General features: G+C 40.1%; 1 protein-coding gene across 1 annotated transcript in view; it reads left to right on the top strand.

Annotated features, from left to right (window-relative positions):
* The window catches only part of FRAS1 (Fraser extracellular matrix complex subunit 1), a 524,357-nt gene that overhangs the window by 247,952 nt on the left and 252,858 nt on the right, over positions 1–23,547 (top strand). Inside the window, exon 15 of the mRNA XM_064285669.1 lies at positions 13,508–13,651. Within this exon, the coding sequence (XP_064141739.1) occupies positions 13,508–13,651 (144 nt within the window). The remainder of the gene's footprint in view (positions 1–13,507; positions 13,652–23,547) is intronic.

Here is a 23,547-nt window from a genome sequence, read left to right as displayed (position 1 = left end):
TGTAACAGTAGAATTTGTTACTTGGATTTTGTATCTACATCTTTAGTGGCTTATCCTAAATATGAACAGCATTCTCATGTAATACTCATAAAATATAAATAAAAACCAAACCAAAACCAAACCTGTTGCCCTTGAGTCAATTCTAACTCATAGTGACCCTACAGGACAGAGTAGAACTGCCCCATAGAGTTTCCAAGGAGCACATGGTGGATTTGAACTGTTGACCTTTTGGTTAGCAGCTGTAGCACGTAACCACTACGCCATCAGGGTTTCCAAAATATAAATAAGGAGTTAAATAAAAAGCAAGGTCCTCAAGAGATTTTGTAGGATACCCTTTGAGCTCCAAGCAGTGTGGTGGGCATAAGGTTAACAAAATAGAAATGGGCTCTGCCTTCATGAAGCTTATGGTCTGCTGAGGGAGAAGGATGATAAATAAGTGCACTTTTCTCCATCTCTGCTTCCCACCCTGCTAGTGCAGCCACCATCTCTTACCTGAACCACAGCAGTGGACTCCACATTTGTCTCCTGCTTATATGCATGTTCTTAAATCCTTTCTATACAAAAGCCAAAGAGATTTTTTTTTTTAATTTTATTGTGCTTTAAGTGAAAGTTTACAAATCAAGTCAGTCTGTCACACATAAGCCTATATATACCGTACAACATACTCCCATTTACTCTCCCCCTAATGAGTCAGCCTGCTCCCTCCCTCTAGTCTCTCCTTTCGTGACCGTTTTGCCGGTTTCTAACCCTCTCTACCCTCCCATCTCCCCTCCAGACAGGAGATGCCAACACAGTCTCAAGTGTCCACCTGATACAAGTAGCTCACTCTTCGTCAGCATCTCTCTCCAACCCATTGTCCAGTCCCTTCCATGTCTGATGAGTTGTCTTCAGGAATGGTTCTTGTCCTGGGCCAACAGAAGGTTTGGGGACCATGAGCACCGGGATTCTTCTAGTCTCAGTCAGACCATTAAGTCTGGTCTTTTTATGAGAATTTAGGGTCTACATCCCACTGTTCTCCTGCTCCCTCAGGGGTTCTCTGTTGTGCTCCCTGTCAGGGCAGTCATCAGTTGTGGCCGGGCACCATCTAGTTCTTCTGGTCTCAGGATGATGTAAGTCTCTAGTTCATGTGGCCCTTTCTATCTCTTGGGCTCATAGTTTTCATGTGACCTTGGTGTTCTTCATTCTCCTTTAATCCAGGTGGGTTGAGACCAATTGATGCATCTTAGATGGCCGCTTGTTAGCGTTTAAGACCCCAGATGCTGCACTTCAAAGTAGGATGCAGAATGTTTTCATAATAGAATTTATTTTGCCAATTGACTTAGAAGTCCCCTTCAGCCAGAGTCTCCAAACCTCCGCCCTTGCTCCGCCTGACCTTCAAAGCATTCAGTTTACCCTGGAAACTTCTTTGCTTTTGGTCCAGTCCAGTTGAGCTGACCTTACCTGTATTAAGTATGGTCCTTCCCTTCACCTAAAGTAGTTCTTATCTACTAACTCATCAGTAAATAACCCTCTCCCACCTTCCCTCCCTCCCCCCTCTCGTAACCACAAAAGAATGTGTTCTTCTCAGTTTATACTATTTCTCAAGATCTTATAATAGTGGTCTTATACAATATTTGTCCTTTTGCATCTGATTAATTTCACTCAGCATAACGTCTTCCAGGTTCCTCCATGTTATGAAATGTTTCACAGATTCGTCACTGTTCTTTATTGATGCATAATATTCCACTGTGTGAATATACCATAGTTTATTTAACCATTCATCCATTGATGGACACCTTGGTTGCTTCCAGCTTTTTGGTATGTAAACAGTGCTGCAATAAACATGGGTGTGCATGTATCTGTTTGTGTAAAGGCTCTTATTTCTCTAGGGTATATTCCGAGGAGTGGGATTTCTGGGTTGTATGGTAGTTCTATTTCTAACTTTTTAAGAAAACGCCAGATAGATTTCCAAAGTGGTCGTACCATTTTACATTTATAAGAGTTCCAATCTCTCCGCAGCCTCTCCAACATTTATTATTTTGTGTTTTTTGGATTAATGCCAGCCTTGTTGGAGTGAGATGGAATCTCATCCTAGTTTTAATTTGCATTTCTCTTAATGGCTAATGATTGAGAGCATTTTCTCATGTATCTGTTAGCTGCCTGAATATCTTCTTTAGTGAAGTGCATGTTCATATCCTTTGCCCACTTTTTGATTGTGTTGTTTGTCTTTTTGTGGTTGAGTTTTAACAGAATCATACAGATTTTAGAGATCAGGTGCTGGTTGGAGATGTCATAGCTGAAAATTTTTTCCCAATCTGTAGATGGTCTTTTTACTCTTCTGGTGAAGTCTTTAGATGAGCATAGGTGTTTGATTTTTAGGAGCTCCCAGTTATCTGGTTTCTCTTCGTCATTTTTGGTAATGTTTTGTATTCTGTTTATGCCTTGTATTAGGGCTCCTAACATTGTGACTATTTTTTCTTCCATGATCTTTATCGTTTTAGTCTTTATGTTTAGATCTTTGATCCACTTGGAGTTAGTTTTTGTGCATGGTGTGAGGTATGGGTCATGTTTCATTTTTTTTGCAAATGGATATCCAGTTATGCCAGCATCATTTGTTAAAAAGACTATCTTTTCCCCAATTAACTGACACTGGGCCTTTGTCAACTATCAGCTGCTCATATGTGGGTGGATTTATATCTGGGTTCTCAATTCTGTTCCATTGGTTTATGTGCCTGTTGTTGTACCAGTAACAGACTGTTTTCGCTACTGTGGCTGTATAATATGTTCTAAAATCAGGTAGAGTGAGGCCTCCCACTTTGTTCTTTTTTTTCAGTAATGCTTTACTTATCCAGGGCTTCTTTCTCTTCCGTATGAAGTTGGTGATTTGTTTGTCCATCACATTAAAAAATGTCATTGGAGTTTGGATCGGAACTGCATTGTATGTATAGATAGATGGCTTTTGGTAGAATAGACATTTTTACTATGTTAAGTTTTCCTATCCATGAACAAGGTATGTTTTTCCACTTATGTAGGTCCCTTTTAGTTTCTTGCACTAGTACTTTGTAGTTTTCTTTGTATAGGTCTTTTACATCTTTGGTAAGATTTATTCCTAAGTATTTTATCTTCTTGGGGGCTACTGTGAATGGTATTGATTTCGTGATTTCCTCTTCGATGTTCTTTTTGTTGGTGTAGAGGAATATAAGTGATTTTTGTATGTTTATCTTGTAACCTCAGACTCTGCTGAACTCTTCTACTAGTTTCAGTAGTTTTCTGGAGAATTCCTTAGGGTTTTCTGTGTATAAGATCATGTCATCTGCAAATGGAGATAATTTTAGTTCTTCCTTGCCAATCTGGATGCCCTTTATTTCTTTGTCTAGCCTAATTGCTCTGGCTAGGACCTCCAACACAATGTTGAATAAGAGCGGTGATAAAGGGCATCCTTGTCTGGTTCCCGTTCTCAAGGGAAATGCTTTCAGGCTCTCTCCATTTAGAATGATGTTGGCTGTTGGCTTTGTATAGACGCCCTTTATTATGTTGAGAAATTTTCCTTCAATTCCTATTTTGCTGAGAGTTTTTAGCATGAATGGGTGTTGGACTTTGACAAATGCTTTTTCTGCATCAATTGATAAGATCATGTGGTTTTTGTCTTTTGTTTTATTTATATGGTGGATTACATTAATAGTTTTTCTAATATTAAACCAACCTTGCATAAAAAATTTTTTTTTTTTTTTTTTTTTTTGCATACCTGGTATAAATCCCACTTGATTGTGGTAGATTATTTTTTTGATACGTTGTTGAATTCTATTGGCTAGAATTTTGTTGAGGATTTTTGCATCTATGTTCATGAGGGATATAGGTCTGTAATTTTCTTTTTTTCTGGTGTCTTTACCTTGTTTTGGTATCAGGGTTATGGTGGCTTCATAGAATGAGTTAGGTAGTATTCCATCATTTTCTATGCTTTGAAATACCTGCAGTAGTAGCAGTGTTAACTCTTCTCTGAAAGTTTGGTAGAACTCTGCAGTGAAGCCGTCTAGGCCAGGACTCTTTTTGTTGGGAGTTTTTTGATTACCTTTTCAATCTCTTTTTTTTGTTATGGGTCTATTTAGTTGTTCTACTTCTGATTGTGTTAGTTTAGGTAGGTAGTGTTTTTCTAGGAATTCATCCATTTCTTCTAGGTTTGCGAATTTGTTAGAGTACAATTTTTCGTAATAATCTGATATGATTCTTTTAATTTCAGTTGGGTCTGTTGTGATATAGCCCATCTCGTTTCTTATTCAGGTTATTTGCTTCCTTTCCTGTATTTCTTTAGCCGGTCTGGCCAATGGTTTATCAATTTCGTTAATTTTTTCAAAGAACCAGCTTTTGGCTTTAATTCTTTCAATTGTTTTTCTGTTCTCTAATTCATTTAGTTCAGCTCAGTTTTTATTATTTGTTTTCTTCTGGTGGCTGATGGATTCTTTTGTTGCTCGCTTTCTATTTGTTGTAGGGACAGTTCTCTGATTTTGGCTCTTTCTTCTTTATGTATGTGTGCATTTATCGATATAAATTGACCTCTGAGCACTGCTTTTGCTGTGTCCCAGAGGTTTTGATAGGAAGTGTTTTCATTCTCGTTGCATCCTATGAATTTCTTTATTCCCTCCTTAATATCTTCTATAACCCAGTCTTTTTCGAGCAGGGTATTGTTCAGTTTCCAAGTATTTGATTTCTTTTCCCTAGTTTTTCTGTTATTGGTTTCCACTTTTATGGCCCTGTGGTCTGAGAAGATGCTTTGTGATATTTTGATGTTTTGGATTCTGCAAAGGTTTGTTTTATGACCCAATATGTGATCTATTCTATAGAATGTTCTATGTGCACTAGAAAAAAAAGTATACTTTGCAGCTATTGGGTGGAGTGTTCTGTATAAGTCTATGAGGTCAAATTGGTTGATTGTAGCAATTAGGTCTTCCGTGTCTCTATTGAGCTTCTTACTGGAAGTCCTGTCCTTCTCCCAAAGTGGTGTGTTGAAGTCTCCTACTGTAATTGTGGAGGTGTCTATCTCACTTTTCAGTTCTGTTAAAGTTCGTTTTATGTATCCTGCAGCCCTGTCATTGGGTACATAAATATTTAATATGGTTATATCTTCCTGGTCAATTGTCCCTTTAATAATTATGTAGTGTCCTTCTTTATCCTTTGTGGTGGATTTAACTTTGAAGTCTATTTTGTCCGAAATTAATATTGCTACTCCTGCTCTTTTTTGATTGTTGTTTGCTTGACATATTTTTTTCCATCCTTTAAGTTTTAGTTTGTTTGTGTCTCTAAGGTGTGTCTCTTGTAGGCAGCATATAGACAGACCGTGTTTCTTTATCTAGTTTGAGACTCTCTGTCTCTTTATTGGTGCATTTAGTCCATTTACATTCAGCGTAATTATAGATGTGTTTAGTGCCGTCATTTTTATGCCTTTTTGTGTGTATTGTTGACAATTTCATTTTTCCACTTACTTTTTTGTGCTGAGACATTTTTCTTTGTAAATTGTGTGTTTTCATAGTAGTTGACTTTATGTTTGCTGAGTTGTTATGTTTTTCTTGGTTTTTATTTTGAGTTATGGAGTTGTTATACCTCTTTGTGGTTACCTTAATATTTACCCCTATTTTTCTAAGTAAAAACCTAACTTGTATTGTCCTATATCGCCTTGTTTCCCTCTCCATATGGCAGTTCTATGCCTCCTGTATTTAGTCCCTCTTTTTGATTATTGTGATCTTTTACATATTGACTTCAATGATTCCCTGTTTTGAATGTTTTTTTCTTTTTAAAATTAATCTTAATTTGTGTTTATGATTTCCCTATTTGAGTTGATATCCGGATGTTCTGTTCTGTGACCTTGTGTTGTGCTGGTATCTCATATTATTGATTTTCTGACCAAACAATTTCCTTTAGTATTTCTTGTAGCTTTGGTTTGGTTTTTGCAAATTCTCTAAGGTTGTGTTTATCTGTAAATGTTTTAATTTCGCCTTCATACTTGAGAGAGAGTTTTGCTGGATATATGATCCTTGGCTGGCAGTTTTTCTCCTTCAGTGCTCTATATATGTCATCCCATTGCCTTCTTGACTGCACAGTTTCTGCTGAGTAGTCTGAAGTTATTCTTATTGATTATCCTTTGTAGGAGACCTTTCTTTTCTCCCTGGCTGCTTTTAAAATTTTCTCTTTATCTTTGGTTTTGGTAAGTTTGATCATAATATGTCTTGGTGATTTTCTTTTTGGATCAATCTTATATGGGGTTCTATGAGCATCTTGGATAGGTATCCTTTCGTCTTTCATGATGTCAGGGAAGTTTTCTGCCAACAGATCTTCAACTCTTCTCTGTATTTTCTGTTATCCCTCCCTGTTCTGGGACTCCAATCACACGCAAGTTATTCTTCTTAATAGAGTCCCACATAATTCTTAAGGTTTCTTCATTTTTTAAAATTCTTTTATCTGATTTTTTTTTCAGCTATATGGGTGTCAATTCCCTTGTTCTCCAGATCCCCTACTCTGCATTCCAATTGCTTGAGCCTGCTCCTCTGATTTCCTATTGAGTTGTCTAATTCTGTAATTTTACTGTTAATCTTTTGGATTTCTGAATGCTGTCTCTCTATGGATTCTTGCAGCTTATTAATTTTTCCACTATGTTCTTGAATAATCTTTTGATTTCTTCAACTGCTTTATTAGTGTGTTCCTTGGCTTTTTCTGTAGATTGCCTTATTTCATTTCTGAGGTCATCCCTGATGTCTTGAAGCATTCTGTAAATTAGTCTTTTATATTCTGCATCTGGCAATTCCAGGATTGTATCTTCATTTGGGAAAGATTTTGATTGTTTAGTTTGAGGAGTTGTAGAAGCAATCATGGTCTGCTTCCTTATGTGGTTTGATATCGACTGCTGTCTCTGAGCCATCTCTAAGATATTGTAGTGATTTATTTTATATTTGCTCACTGAGTCTTGTTTTGTTTTCTTTCAGTATATGTAGATGGGCTACTAGATTGCGCTGTCTTGATTGTTGTAGCCCTTGAATCACTTATGTCCTATTACCAGCTCTTTTGGGCTGTTACCAGATATATAAGCCTAAGAGCCCATTCACTATTCTTGAGTAGAATCTGATTTTCAGTCACCAAGTGCGTGGTGTAGACTGTCACCTATTCACTTAGAGGAGTGGTGGTGATAGTTGTATGCACCAGATTCTAGTAGCAGCAGGGGGTCATACTCCAGGGGGCCAGGATGCTGATAGGCTTCCCCAAAGTGCCAGTGAGGTAGGTGTGTCTCTATTCCTAAAGCACTTTGGTGGGTGGGCTCTGCAGCTGTACCTTAGGCACCCAATGCATGTACCTCTATAGATTGGTAGGTGTCACCATCCTCAGACCCCTAAGGCAGGAGGCTAGGTGGTCTGAGGGGAGCTTCAGCCCTCAGTTCCCCGTTGTGGGTCAGTGAGGGTTCTGTTTAATACGCAGAGATATCAGACCTGGGAAACTTGTCTTTCCAGTAATCCGCTAAAACAATTACAGTCAGATCCCTATCAGAATTGCCTTTGCATTATAATAGCCACCTTGTTCCCTGTAGGGATGAAAGCCCAAGACTGTGGATCTCATATGCTTGGCTGGAGCTGATTCTATATTTTTAGTCCAATTTTGGGAAGTCAGGGAAGGATTTTTGGTCCATGGGTTTTTTTGTAGCTGCTTCTTTCAGGCCCGGAGAATGGGTTAGGAAAAGACCAAAAACAACAACAAAAAACAAAACAAAACAAAACAAAAACTGCAGAGCACTTTACTCTCTGGCTCAGGAAATTCTAATGTTAATGAAGCCACCTAGGAAGGGGAGGGGAGGGATCAGATAGACAGGAGAGAGTAGCACTCCGGAATATAGACAAAGTTACTTATCTTGCTTGGTGATGACTGCTTTATCTGAGATTTCTGAGGGGTGTGTAGACTGTGTGCGTTGGCTGGGTCGAGATTGCCCCCGAGGGTCAGGCCCACGTCCTGTGCTTGTGCTGTCTCAGAAGCCGTGGTCAGTTCCTCCGCTCCCAGTCCAAAGCCCAGCACCAAGGTTCCCCGGCTGGGACGCCACACTCCAGGCTCCAAAACCAGTTGCTGCCTCCTGGAGACTTCTCCTCCCGTCAGCCGCATCGCTGTGCTGCCTGCGTGCACTGGCTGGGCTTCCCCCGCGGTCACTTCTGGGGCCTAGGGCTGCGTGCCGTGTTTGTGCCATCTCAGGATGCCGTGCTCAGCTCCCCTGCACTCAGTCCAAAGCCCGGCGCCAAGGTTTTCTGACTCGGATGCTGGCTGGGATGCAGTGAAAACAGTCGGTGCCTCCCCGTGGTTGCTCGTTCTCTCGTTAGCCCCGTCAGTGTGTAGCCTGCTTGCGTTGGCTGAGTCTCTACGGAGGTTACCTCAGGGGGCTAGGGGTTAGGGCTGTGTCCCGTGCCTGCCCCACCTCAGCAAGCCGCAATTAGCCCCACCACTTGGCACCCGGGAACCGTGAGGGCTCAAGGCTGTGGTGCGGGTCGCTGGTTCCAGAAGCAGTCGCTGCTTCAGGATGCAGCTTTTTGCTCCCCTGTCACTCAGATCAACTCTTTAGATCTGTGTTTGGTGGTCAGGGTTTGTAGATTGTCATGTATGTGATCAATTCACTTGTTTTTCCAAGTCTTTGTTGCAAGAGGGATCCAAGGTAGCTTCTACCTAGTCGGCCATCTTGGCCCTGCCTCCCACAGAGATCTTTTAAAAAAATATAAATCAGATGTTGTGTTTATCCTTCTGCCTTAGTTACCTATTGCTGCTGCAACACAAATACCTCAAGTAGGTTACTTTCAAGAACAGAAATTTATTTTCTCACAGTTCTGGAGGCTAAAAGTTCAAATCAGGATCTGGGCCTTGTTTATTCTGTCCTCGTTGGTAGCTCCAAGTGTTTCTTGGTTCCTTGACTTGTAGATGATCCTCACATGGTGTCTGACTTCTCCCTTTTATCTGTGTGTGTGTTTGTCTGTCTGTCTGCTCTTTTTATAGCTCAGGAGTGATTGAATTTAGAACCCACCTATTTAGATATGATGTAATTAACATAACAAAACTTTCCAAACTGGATTGCATGCACAGACATAGGGGTTAGGATTCCCACACATACTTCAGAAAAACTCAGTGCTGTCGAGTCGATTCCGACTCATAGTGACCCTACAGGACAGAGTAGAACTGTCCCATAGGGTTCCCAAGGGGTACCTGGCGGATTTGAACTGCTGACCCTTTGGTTAGCAGCTGCAGCACTTAATCACTACACCACCAGGGTTTCCGCACATACTTTAGGGGACACAATTCAATCCATAACCCCTTTTATGGTTTCACGTTGCATGTAGGATATAATCCTAACTTCTTTCCATGGCTCCAAAATCTACTTCTTCAATCATGAATCATGATACTGGGCCCCATTGGGCCCCACCAGGCTCCTTCCCTTCTCAAGGACTTTGCTTGTTCTATTCTCTGACTTTCCACTTCGCTGGCCTCTTCTCATCCCTTAGATCTATCTAAAGTTGGTCCCTGTCACCCCCATCACTGTTACTCTTTGTCATAGAGTCCTTGCAAGCACATAACACAATTGCTAATTACCTCTAAATTTGTTGGGGAAAAAAGTGTCTGAAATTAAGGCTTTTCCATACAGTTTAGAGTTGAAAGGAGAGGTGTGTATCTTGAAATTTGTAGTGCAGGTATCCTTTCTTCTAACTTCAAAGTGATACCTAATTAAATTACTAAGGTAATGCTTCCCAAACCACTTGTGAGCAGCAAAGCCATTCTTTCAATTTTGAACGGAATTAATACATCTTTAAAATAGATTGTACTCTACCATGAAGTAAGCATTTTAAAAGTGAACGTACACTGACAAAAGCATAGGTGGGGTTAGCCATACAAACAGCTGTTGTTGTTGTTTATTGCTGGGTGCCTTTGAGTCAGTTCCGACTCATAGCGACCCTATGTACAAAAGAATGAAATACTGCCTGGTACTGAACCAACCTCACAATTGTTGCTGTGCTTGAGCCCATCTTTGAACCACTGTGTCAGTTCATTTCACTGAGGAAATTCCTCTCTGACCCTCTGCTTTACCAAGTATGATGTCCTACTCCAGGGACTGGCCCCTCCTAATAACATGTCCAAAGTATGTGAGATGAAGTCTCGTCATCTGGCCTTCTGAGGAGCATTCCAGCTGTACTTCTTCCGAGACAGATTTGTTCATTCTTCTGACACTCCATAGTATATTCAGTATTCTTTGCCAGCACTGTAATTCAAATGGATCAGTTCTTCTTTGGTCTTCCTTAACTGATTGTCCAGCTTTTGCATGCATACTAAGTGATTGAAAATACTGTGGCTTGGGCCAGGAGCATCTTAGTCCTCAAAATGACATCTTTCCTTTTTACACTTTGAAGATGTCTTTTGCAGCAGATTTGCCTAGTGCAATGCATCCTTTGATTTCTTGACTGCTGTTTCTATGGGCATTGATTATGGATCCAAGTGAAATGAAATCTTTGACAACTTCAATATTTTCTCTATTTATCATGATGTTGCTTATTGGTCCAGTTGTGAGGACTTTTTGTTTTCTTTATGTTGAGGTGTGATCCATACTGAAGGCTGTACACTTTGATTTTCATCAGTAAGTGCTCCAAGTCCCCTTCACTTTTTAGCAAGCAAAGTTGTGTCAATAGCGTATCGCAGGTTGTCAATGAGTCTTCCACCGATCCTGATACTGCATTTTCCATCATATAGTCCAGCTTCTTGGATTATTTGCTCAACATACAGATTACATAAGTGTGGCGAAAGGATACAATCCTGACGCACACCTTTCTTGACTTTAAACCACGTAGTATCCCCTTGTTCTGTTCGAACAACTGCCTCTTGGTTTAAGTACAGGTTCCTCATGAGCACAATTAAAAGTTCTGGAATTCCCATTCTTCGTAATGCTGTCCATAATTTGTTATGATCCACACAGTTGAATGCCTTTGCATAGGCAATAAAACACAGGTAAACATCTTTCTGGTATTCTCTACTTTCAGCCAAGATCCACCTGACATCAGCAATGATATACCTGGTTCCATGTCCTCTTCTGAATCTGGCTTGTATTTCTGGCAGTTCCCTGTTGATACACTGCTGCAGCCGCTTTTGAATTATCTTCAGCAGAATTTTACTTGCATGTGACATTAATGATATTGTTTGATATTTCCTGCATTCTGTTGGATCACCTTGGAATGGGCACAAATATGGATCTCTTCCAGTTGTTTGGCCAGTTAGCTGTCTTTCAAATTTCTGGGCATAGACAAGTGAGCACCTCTAGCACTGCATCTGTTTGTTGAAATGTGTCAGTTGGTATTCTGTCAGTTCCTGGAGCCTTGTTTTTCACCAGTGTCTTCAGTGCAGCTTGGACTTCCTCCTTCACTACCGTTGGTTCTTGATCATATGCTTACCTGCTGAAGTGGTTGAATGTTGACCAGTTCTTTTAGGTGTAGTGACTCTGTATTCCCTCCAGCTTCTTTTGATGCTTCCTGCATTTTTTAATATGTTCCCCATAGAATCCTTGAATATTTCAACTTGAGGCTTGGATTTTTTCTTCAGTTCTTTCAGCTTGAGAAGTGCCGAGTGTGTTCTTTCCTTTTGGTTTTCTAACTCCAGGTCTTTGCACATTTCATTGTAATACTTTACTTTGTGTTCTCGAGCTGCCCTTTGCCAAATCTTTCGCTTAGCTCTTTTACTTCATCATTTCTTCCATTTGCTTTAGCTGCTCTAAGTTCAAGAGCAAGTTTCAGAGTCTTTTCTGACATCCATTTTTGTCTTTTCTTTCTTTCCTGTTTTTTAATGAACTTTTTGCTCTCTTCATGTCTGATGTCCTTGATGTCATCCCACAACTCGTCTGGTCTTCAGTCATTAGTGTTCAGTGCGTCAAATTTATTCTTGAAATGGTCTTTACATTCAGATGGGATATACTCAACTTCGTACTTTGGCTCTTGTGGACTTGTTTTAGTTTTCTTCATCTTCAATTTGAACTTGCATGTGAGCAATTGATGGTCTATTCTGCAATTGGCTCCTGGCATTGCCCTGACTGATGATATTGAGCTTCTCCATCATCTCTTTCCACAGATGTAGTCTATTTGATTCCTGTGTCGATTCCATCTGGCAAGTTATACAACGTGCGTAGTTGTCATTTATGTTGTTGAAAAAAGGTGTTTGCAATGAGTAAGTCATTGGTCTTCCAAAATTCTCCACATGATCACCCATATCATTTCTGTCACCAAGGCCATATTTTCCAACTACTGATCCTTCTTTGTTTCCTACTTTCAAATTCCAGTCACTAGTAATTATCAATGCATCTTGTTTGCATATTTGATGAATTTCAGACTGCAGAAGCTGATAAAAATCTTCAATTTCTTCTTCTCTGGCACTAGTGGTTGGTGTATAAACTTGAATAATAGTCGTATTAACTGGTCTTCCTTGTAGGCATGTGGATATTATCCTATCACTAACAGCATTGTATTTCAGGATAGATCTTGAAATGTTCTTTTTGACAATGAATACTACATCACTCCTCTTTAATTTGTCATTCCCAGCATAGTAGACCATATATTGTTTGATTCAAAATTGCCACTACCAGTCCATTTCAGCTCACTAATGAAATTTTAGAATCTTAAAGGAATTGAGTCTTTGGGTGCCTCAGACTGTTGGATGCCAGCAGATGGCTTTTTGAACCCACCTAGAGGTATCTCAGAAGAAAGGTTGGCAATTGGTTTCACGAAGGCCACAGCCATGAAAATGTGTATAGTGCAGTTCCACTTTGCATGATTGGGCCACCATGAGCCAGAATTATATTAAATAACTGGTTTTGGGTTAGGAACAATTTGTAGTTAGGACCCAAAGACGTGATAGAAATGTAGGCTTCGTTAGGTTATTCAAGATACACGTATAAAGCAGATGTTATTGGGGGAAAATTGAGAGACTGAGGGAGACTATGAGAGTTTTGGGTGAGGATAGAAGAAGGAGAAATGGGAGAGACAGATACAAACAGAAAAGGAGGCAAAGAGCAATAAATATCAGGTGGCACCAGGTCCTTTAAGATTCTAATCAAGGACTGGAGTAAAGGGCATCCCTCCTTAGCTGTTTCCTGAGGTTGTTGGAGGTGGACGGTGGTTATCCTGTTCACACTTTGTAGTGTCATTAAAAAAGACAAGGTGACAGAGTGCCATCTGATTTCATTAGACAGTCTTTGTCTAGAAAACTATTACTTCCTTCCCTCTGGGTCATATTACTGAAAAGCTCTGATTTCTTGTTTTAAATCTCCTAGCAATAATTTACCAAGGTTTAACTTCTGGTCCATAAAAATAGTTTGTTTTGTTTTTTTCTGGGTGGGGAAGGGTGGTATATTTCTCAAGACGTACACGTATGTGCACAGCAGTTTAAGAACCAAAGAGCCAACATCTAGTAATTGTAAAACTTTTGAAAGAACAGTTAGGGCTAGTCCTGTAGACTGTAGGTTGTTCACTGACTGTGTGTTTGCCTGCAGTTTGCCACGAGTCCTGTGCAGCATGCTGGGGGCCCACAGAGAAGAACTGCCTGGCCTGCAGAGATGCCCTCCAAGTGCTGAGAGAGGGTGGCTGTGAGAGCAGCTGTGGTGAAGGCTTTTACAACAAGCAGGGGATCTGTAAGGGTAAGTACTGGGCTTTTGATGTCAAAGCACCTTCTCCTTTGCTAACATCTTTTTTATTCAAATTGAAACACCAATAACCATCATTTCCTCAACAAATACGTGAACGACTGCAAAATTGAACAGTGTTTTCTGATGCCTGGGTTTTTGGAAGTAGATCGCCAGGCCTTTCTGCCAAAGTGCCCCTAGGTAGACTTGAACTACCAACCTTTTGGTTAGCAGCCGAGCTAACTGTTTACACCACCCAGCGATTCGTTTTATAGGCAGGATTCCCTTTAATCGTTCTGGTGGTTTGTTATGTCATGTGCTCATTATAGCATCATTCTACAAATGAAGACAGTGAAGCTTGGGCTGCTTGCTCAGGATTCCCAGTTATAAGGAGAAGAGCACGGTAACTACCTATTTCCTTTCTCCAGATCCCAAACACTTCATCAGTCAATTCCTTTGGAATATGCGTGAAAACAAAGAGACTTTCTTACACCAGCCAAGGGCAGACCCACCTTTGGTGTTGGTGCTGTTGACTTAAACCTGAAGCAGTTTATTCTACTCTTAACACTCACTGCCATAGTAATATGGGGCAGTGGTGGTTCGGTGGTACAATTCTCCACTTCCATGAGAGGGACATGGGTTGGATTCCCAGCCAGTGTGCTTCATGGGCAATCACTACCTGTCGTCAGTGGAGGCTTGCATGTTACTATCATGCTGAAAGGTTTCAGTGTAGCCTCCAGATTAAGACGGACTATGAAGAAAGGTCTTCTACTTCCAAAAATCAGCCAGTGAAAACCCTATGGATCACAATGGTCCTATCCACAACCAATCATGGGGATGGCACAGGACCAGGCACATTTCCTTCTATGTGCATGGGGTTGCCACAGGTCAAGGGCTAACTCTATAGCAGCAAACAAAAACTACAAGCCATAATCACAAAAGTTAAACCAGCTTAGTGCTTCCTTATGCCAGACACTATTCCAGGTGCATTTTAAACATTAACTCACTGAGAGGCACGAAAGCATGGGGAAAAAGAAAAACCTTGGGCAAATTAATCTCTCTATGTGTCAGTTACCCTTTTATAAAAGGGGGATAATAGCACCTTTGGTAGACAGAGGAGGTCAATCACAGAACCTGTGATTGTTATTTTTTATAGCAAAAGGGACTTTGCCAAAAATATGGTTAAATGAGGATCTTGAGATGGGGAGATTATCCAGGTAGGCCCAATGTAATAATAAGGGTCCTTAAAGAAGGGAGGTAAGGAGGGTCAGACTCAGAGAAGGGGATGTGAGGATGGAAGCAGAGCTCTGAGTGGTGATCAAATGATGCGAGAAAGAGGCCATGAACAAAAAATGCAGGAAGGAAGTCGTTTCTCCCCTAGAGCCCCCAGAAGGAGCACAGTTCTGTAAAGACCCTGATTTTAGGGCTTCTGACCTCCAGAACTGCAAGATAATGAGTTTGTATTGTTTTAAGGCACTAAGTTTGTGGTAATTTGTTACCGCAGCAGTAAGAAACTAGGACACACTCAACTCAGAAGACTGTTGAGAGGATTGAGTTAATACAAGTAAAGCAGTTAGAACAGTGCCTGGCACAGAGTGAGTGCTATGTGAGTGTTGGGTGTTTAATCCTCACAACAATTTCATGAAGTAGGTGTTCTTACCCTCCTTATTTTCCAGATGAGGAAACAGAGAGATTAAGAAACTTGCTTAAGGTCACATGGCTAAGAAGTAGCAGAGTGGGGATCTGAGCCTAGGTCTTCTGGCTCTAGACCTTAACTGCCTCTGAACCACTGCGCTCCCTCTCTGTAATGTGATACCACCTTATGTACTTCTGCCTATTTTTCTCTCTTCTCCTTCCCATCATCCTCCCTCCACCCCCACCCTTTTCTTCCTCCTTCCCCTTGCCTCCTGTCAGTCTTTAGATGAGCAGCAACCCTGTAGATGTTGTCAGGTCTGCAGGTAGGCATCCTGAAATGAATGAAAAGTTTGAATTGCATTTTCTGCAATGGTGATACCCAGGGACGGATTACCCAATAAGCACGATACACACAGGCTTACTTACTAATCTGTAGTACACAATTTCACCTCTTTTTCACCCTTGTGAAGTTGCTTCCTACAGGTTAGTAAGTAAACAATTTAACGTGTGCGTACCTTGCTTACTGTGAGCCCCTGTGTGCCTTGCTTACTGGTTAATCCACCCCTGGTCATACCTGTAGAAAGGCCAGGATGACTTTATATATATATATATTTATAACCAAGTCCACTAAATCAATAAAGATGTGAAACCCCATAAAACTTTCCCGAGTTATTGTCCTGATTTTGTTCAGTGAGCGAGACGACAGCAAAAATGAGGTGATCTTTGGGACTTAACAAATCCACTTGCCTTTGGGAAGAGAGATAGCCCCTGACAGCTGCTTGCTTAAAGCTATGCAGAGATCCATCAGCCCTGCCGGTGTGAGAAGTCTGCTGAGTACAGATGAGTCACAGGTGGCTTTTGTGTGGATTCAGGAGAGAACGAGGGAAGAAGAGCCAGGCTGCCATTTGCCTGAGCTTTTTAATGTTTCCTGCCAGCATCACTTTGCTGCTCAGTTAAGCTGGATGTATTCTCTAAAGGTTGACAGATGTCAAATTTGCACTAATCCAAAGGCCTAAAGACATTTACCCTTTGGATCCCTTAGGAGGGCAAGAGTATACACCTGAAATGCTATCTGTATAAATTTCGAAAAGTGTCAGACAGGAAACTCCCAAACAGGAGAATGGACTATTGCTGACATCAATCAGCCAGCTAACCTACTGGTCAACAAATGATTACTGAGCACATACCATGATCCGAGACTTTGTGATTAAAACCAGCAGGCATTTTAATAAAGAAGACTGAAGTTTATACTTTTCATAAAACTGTTAGTCTCTTAAGTTTTTATCAAGTGCCTTCAGAAATGTTCATATAAATTTTTTCTAGAACAACAGTGAGTAAGGTTACTGATTGGTATCGGAATGTTAATTAAGGCGTCTGAAGCTGATAATGCTGCCTTATTTCCAATTCAGATTAGTGCTATTCAAGATAAAGACCTGCTGGTGTTGGTTTAATAATTTATAACCAAGCAGCTCGTATCTGTAGAAATCTCAAAGTCAAGTGCTGAGAAAAATCCCCTATGGCCTATTATAAGTATGCTGTGACTGAAAGAATTTACAGCCACTAAGTTTATCTGTGGTACTCATATAGAGTTTTACAAATATTAAATATAAAGGGTGGGGCAACTTAAAGGAAAAAAAAAAACTCTCATTCTTTAGTCTTTTAAGTACTTGTGCTGTTATAAAGGGCTTTTCTGACTCCAGCTAACATCATAAATCAAAGCAAGTTCAGAGGTTCCTGTTAGCTATTTTTTTCTCTCACTCTTCCTTCCTTCCTTCCTCCTCTCCCTTCCCTCCGATTTTTTTTCCTCTTTCTTTCCTTTTATCCTTGTTTATTTATATTTTTTAATCTTTTTATTTTTATGAGCTTCTGTGAACTGGGTATTGCCGTTTTCAGTGTAGTATTTTTAATGTTCTTAAATGATAGTGTGTTACATAGTTCCGAGTCCCTGAGTGTTGCAAATGGTTAATGTGTTTGGCTGCTAATCAAAATTTTGGGGACTGTGTCCACCCAGAAGCACCTCAGAAGAAAGGCCTGGCAAACTACTTTTGAAAAATTAGCCATAGAAAACCCTATGGTGTACAGTTCTGCTCGAACACACGTGAGAATGCCATGAGTCAGAATGGACTCAGTGGCAACTAGTTTGGCTCCGTAGTTCATTCTGTTTCCTACTTTTTCCCTGAGCACTATGTTTTTAAGATTTACCCACGTTGCTCTATCATCTGATCCATTGCTTCTCACTGCTGCATAGCACTTCCTGGTCTGCACCTCCCAGAGTTCACCCATCAACTCTGTCAGTGACAGCGTCTGATTGCCTCCATCCGTGCTTCACCACGAAAACACCAGTGAACAGCCTCAAACATATCCCTTTACAGACCTGTGTAACAATTTTCCTGGGATTTATACCCAGGAACAGAATTGTTGGTTTCTTGTTGTTGTTGTTAGTTGCTGTCAAGTTGGATCCAACTCATGGCAACCCCATACAACAGAATAAAATGTCACCCGGTCCGGTGCTATCTTCATTATCGTTGGTATGCTCAAGTCCATTGTTACAGCCACTGTGTATTTTGAGTGCTTTCCAATCTAGAAAGCTAATCTTCCAGCGCTATACTGGACAATATTCTGTTGTGTTTTTAACTGGCTAATTTTCAGGTGTAGATCACCAGTCCTTTCTTGCTACACTCTCTTAGTCTGGAAGCTCTGCTAAAACCTGTCCACCATGGGTGACCCTGCTGGCATTTGAAACGCCAGTGATATAGCTTTCAGCATCATAGCAACATGTAAACGACCATCGTACAACAAATTGACATATTGGTGGTGGCATTGGTTTCTAGGGTCTGCATGTTCTCTTTCACTAAGTAGTGCCAGATTACTTACCAGAATGGTTGTGCAATCTACATTCTCAAACTCCACATCCTTGGAACTCTGCCATCTCCATATTCTTACCACCATTTGGTGTTCTCAAACTTCTAATATTTTGTGGACAATAGGTATAAGGTGACATTTGGTGTAAATTGCATTTTTCTGATTACTAATAAGTCTGAGCATCTCTCTCTTTTTCTTTTTGCTTTAGATGAAGGTTTACAGAGCAAATTAACTTCTCATTGAATAATACAAATATTGTTTTGTGACATTGGTTGTCAACCCTACCACCTGTCAACACCTTCCCCTTCTTGCCTATGAGTTCTACATTACCAGCTTTCCTGTTCCCTTCTGCCTTCTTGTCCTTGCCCCTGGGTTGATTGTCCATTTAGTCTCATTTTGTTTTATGAGCTTATCTAATCCTTGGCTGAAGGGTGAACCTCAGAAGTGACTTCAGTACTGAGTTAAAAGGGTGTCCAGGGCTATACTCTTACGTTTTCTTCAGTCTCTGTCAGACCAGTAAGTTCTGGTCCTTTTTTTTTGTATGAGCATCTTTCAGCTCCTGTTGGATTTTTAAATTTCCTCATCTACGGATAGCTTTTTAATGTGTTTTCCACATTGTTTTATTGGCCTTGCTGCCTTTGTATTGTTTATTTTCTGAAGTTCTTTGTATGTATTAGATATTAACCCTTTTCATTTTGAAATATGCAAGTCTTTCTCCATTTCGTTATCTGCCATTTTACTCTGAGTATAGCAGCCTTTGTTGAACAGAAATCCTTGACTTGTCATTTTTTGCTTTAAAGTTTTGCTTTTGAGTTTTTTTTTAAGAAGTCCTAGTTGGCCTCTGAGGTCATAGAGAAATTTTCCTCTGTTAATTTCATGGTTTTTATCTTAACTTAGATTTTTGATCTGTCTGAAGTCTACCTATGTATTTGGGCCTAAGTAGGGATTTAGTTTTATTTTTCCCCACCTGTGAGCCAGTTTTTCTAGCACCATCTAGTAACTCAATCTATGCTTCTCCACTGATTTGTGAAACCACCTTTATCGTATGTTAAATTCCCATACGCACATAGGTGTGTTTCTGAGCTCTGTATTTTATTCCAGTAGTCTAAATGTCTGTTCTTGCACCAGTATCACACTGTTTTGTTTTGTTCGTTGATTTCTGTTGCTCTGTAGTATGCCTCAGTATCTGCATGGGCAAATCCTTTTTCCCTTTCTTCTTCATCCCAAAGTTGACTTAATTATTCATGGACTTTAGAGCAATTTTATTGAATTTCTTTAAAAAAAAATCGACTGGAATTAAAAAAATGTTTTATTGTGTTTTGGGTGAAAGTTTACATAGCAAATTAAGTTTTTGTTTTACAGTTTTTATACAAATTGTTCCATGACATTGGATATGTTTTTCAAAATGTGTCAATACTCTAATTCTTTCCATTCTGTTTGCTCTGTTTCCACTAATGTAGCTTCCCTGCCCCTCCTTAGCTTCTCATCTTTGTTTTAGGGTAAATGTTAACCATTGGTCTCATATAGTTGATTATTTAAGGAAGTACAGTATTCACGGGTGATTGTTCATTTTATAAGCCAATTTATTTATTATTTAGATGAAAGGTGATCACTGGGAGTGGCTTCAGTTCCAAGTTCAAAGGGTATGTTAGGATGATAGTCTTGGGGGTTCCTCTAGTCTCTATTATTAGTCTAGTAGGTCTGGCCTTTTTTTAGGAATTTGAATTTGGTTCTACATTTTTATCTCTTTCTATCCTCTATTGTGTCCCCGGTCAGAAAGGTCAGTAATGGTAGCCAGACACCACCTAGTTCTTCTGGTCTCAGGCTAGATGAGGCCGTGGTTTATGTGGGCTATTTAGTCCTGTGGACTAGTTTCCTCTTTGAGTCTTTGGTTTCCTTTATTCCCTTTTGTTCTAGATGAGTAAAGACCAATAATTGTATTTTAGATGGCTGCTTACAAGCTTGTAAGTCAACCAGAATTTTTATTGATAATATATTGAAGTTATAGATTAGTTAGGGGAGAAATGACACCTTCCTAGTAATTTTATTAACTTAGCAAATTTCCCTCCAAGTACTACTTCAGCTATGTTCTAAAATATTTTATTCGTAATGTTTTTATTGTTATTCAATTCTAAATATTTGTTCTTTTGTAATTACTACAATTCTTCATTTCCAAAAAAAATCTACTTAGCTTGTAGTATATCCAGTTCTGTTGAGAAGAGTCAGTTTTAGAATTTGAAGGTGCAGAAGTTTTTATGGAGGATAGAAAGAGACTGGTCGGACTCATTTTCTTCCTTTTTTCCAGTCGTGAGCCAAGGGAATGATTTTCCTTTTCTCTAATATGAAGGAAATTATCTTTGCCCATTTACTGCAGATCGACTTGCCTCACATATTTGCTTCCAAAGAGATGCTGAATCCTCCAGGATGCAAGATGGAAGGTTTGGCCCTGTTACTTAGCATCTTTTTTCTCAATTTCTTGAAATATTTTTCGGGAAGTTAGCATGGAGTAGTTGGATTAAGAGAGCAGACAGAATAAATCTTTATAGACTTCTCTATTCTTAAAGAGCTGGTTATTTGGTAGTGAGAAGGTTTGAACATTTGTTTTTTAGGGATTTAGCCAATGAGTGTAGCTAGATCCATAGATTTACCTACAGCTGGTCTCACCTTCTTTCGCTCCCAGATATTGTTGTTGTTAGTTGCTGTTGAGTCAGTTCCGACTCATGGCGACCCTGTGTACAACAGAACAAAACATTGCCTGGACTTGCAACTTCTTCACCATTGTTGGTATGCTCCAGTCCATTGTTGTGACCACTATATTTTCAGTGTCTTCAACCTAGAGGGCTCATCTTTCAGCTCTATACTGGACAATTCGAAAACCATAATGTTTTCATTGGCCAATTTTTAGATGTATATCACCAGGCTTTTCTTCATACTCTGTTTTAGTCTAGAAGCTCTGCTGAGACCTGTCTACCGCGCGTGAGGCTGCTGGTATTTGAAATACCAATGGCATAGCTTCCAGCATCACAGCATCATGCAAGTCACTACAGTACGACAAATTGGCAAACGGGTGCATTTCTTCCCCCTCTCTTCAAGGCTCGTTTCTCCCCCTGTACTTTGGAACCCGTTTTTTTGGTAGGCTGTTCTTTCATCGATTATTCAAATTCTTTCCTTTTTTAAAACCCTCCCCAGGATCTATATATGCTGAAGTCTTTTGAATATTAGAAAGACAAAACACTCCCTTTTCCTCCTGTTCCCTTTTTAATTATTTCCCTGTCCATAAGCTCCATTCACTGCCAGGGGCCTTTAAAAGAACAGTTTTATAACCATGGCCTTCACTTTCGTTCTGTCCAACTACTCCACTGAAACTGCTGTGGCACAGGTCATCCACATCCTCATCTCTAAACTTAACGAACTCCGTTCAGGCCTTATTTGTCCTTTCCGCACTGCTAATGACTTTCTTGCTAGACTTCTTCCTCCTTTAGCTTCTCAGCCACCATGCTTCTGTTTTCCCTCCTACCTTCGGATCATTTCTGCTTCAAAAATTTTTTTTTCGTTAAATGTTGGTCCTTGCCTACTTTTTTCTTAACCTCATGCTTTTCCTGAGTAAATCGTCTAAATTCTGGCTTCAGCAATTACCTATATTGTGATGACCCTTGGACCTCTCTCCTGAGCACCAGTGGTATAAACCTGACTGCTTACTGGACTGAACGTATTCCAAACGAGGTCATCACAATCCCCTACACCTGCTTGCCTCCTCGTGTTCTGTGAGTGACATCACGGGTTCCCTAAACCAGGCCCCTGGACACCATCTGAGACACTGTCAGCTTCACACACAGTTAAGGGAAAAAAAAGGGAAAAATTGCATCACCAGAATTGTCAGATTTAGTAAATAAAAATACAGGATTTAGCAAATAAAAAAATGAATAATTTTTTTGTATAAGTTTACCCCAAACATTGCTTGAGCTGTACTAAAATATTCACTTTTTATCTGAATTTCAAATAACCTTTCCATCTTGAGTTAACTACTTTTAATCTCTTGGCATAGTTTCCCACAGTCATTCGTGTATATATATATTTGTGTGTGTGTAGATATATATGTTTATGTTATAAGCATGTATTTTTGTATGTTACTAAGCTTTATAGTTTAAAAATTCCTTGCAACCAAGAACTTTATTGGAAATCTGTGGATGTACATGCATTTACTACCATTTTATAGATGAAGCAAGTGAAGCTTAGAAGGAGCCAACTAAAGAGTAATTTAGCAATGGCAGAGCCATGAGTTGGAATTGGCTTGATGGCAACGCATTTGATTTTTGTTGGTTTGGGGGAGCCTGGGCTCTAATGCAGAACATAGTTCCTTCTTCATACCTCTCAAACCCATCACCTGTACTGCTACCCTGATTCAACCCCTGATCAGTTTGTTCCAAGAGCACTGACATTGTCTTCCAACTGGCCCCCCAACTCTTGTTCCTCGCCCCTCTGAGCTACACTCCAAACTGAAGTCAAAGTAATTTTTCTTATATGCAAAAATGTGCATCTTTCTACAGTGTTTAAAACTATCCTGAGGCTCCCGGTGCCTACCACAAGATAAGAATCTAGACAACATAGTCTGGCACACAAGGCTTTCCGTGATCTGGTCCCTCCCACCTCTCTAGCCCAATGGAGCTGCAGGTTCCCTGAACACTACAGGATCTCCCCGGTCTCCAAGCCTTTCCTTGTGTTGCTACTTCAGCCTGGAGTGCTTTTCCCCATCTTGTTAGCATGGCATGTTCCTGCTTGCTTTTCAAGACAATGCTCAAAGACCACTTTCATGAATCCATTCCTGACTTTTTCCACCTCCTACCACACATCTTTTTTTCAAAAATTTCACTGTGCCTATACAGATTTTGTATGTGTGATGCCTTTAATATTTCTAGTATTTTACATGTATGTCTCCCTCTATTAGAGTAAGCCCCTTAAAGCAGAGACCATGCTGATTTGTCTTTTGTGTCTCCACCACCTGCCACAGGAGTGTTGGCTACTAACTGAAAGGTTGGCAGTTCAGTCCACCCAGAGGTACCTCAGAAAACAGACCTGGCAATCTGTATCCGAAAGGTCACAGCCATAAAAACCCTGTGGAGTGCAGTTATACTCTGCAAGACATGGTGTCACCATGAGTCAGAATTGACTCAATGGTAACTGATTTACTGGTACCACCCAGCAGAGTACCTCACAGAAAGCTTAGTAAATATTATTTTGGGGTAAATGAATAAGGGAATGAGCAGATCCTAGAACATTATGTGAAGTTAACAATTTTCACATAATTTTAGTAGCCCTGACCTTGCTTAGTAAAAAGTAGTCTGCCAGGGAAAATAGAGGATGAAATATTTCAGACATACTTATACTAAAAGTATTATTCATTGTTTCTCTGAAAT

The sequence above is a fragment of the Loxodonta africana genome, chromosome 5, assembly GCF_030014295.1.
Source record: "Loxodonta africana isolate mLoxAfr1 chromosome 5, mLoxAfr1.hap2, whole genome shotgun sequence".
Classification (NCBI taxonomy): Eukaryota; Metazoa; Chordata; class Mammalia; order Proboscidea; family Elephantidae; genus Loxodonta; species Loxodonta africana.
The sequence above is the reverse complement of the archived record's forward strand: the minus strand, read 5'-3'. Positions and strand labels throughout refer to the sequence as shown.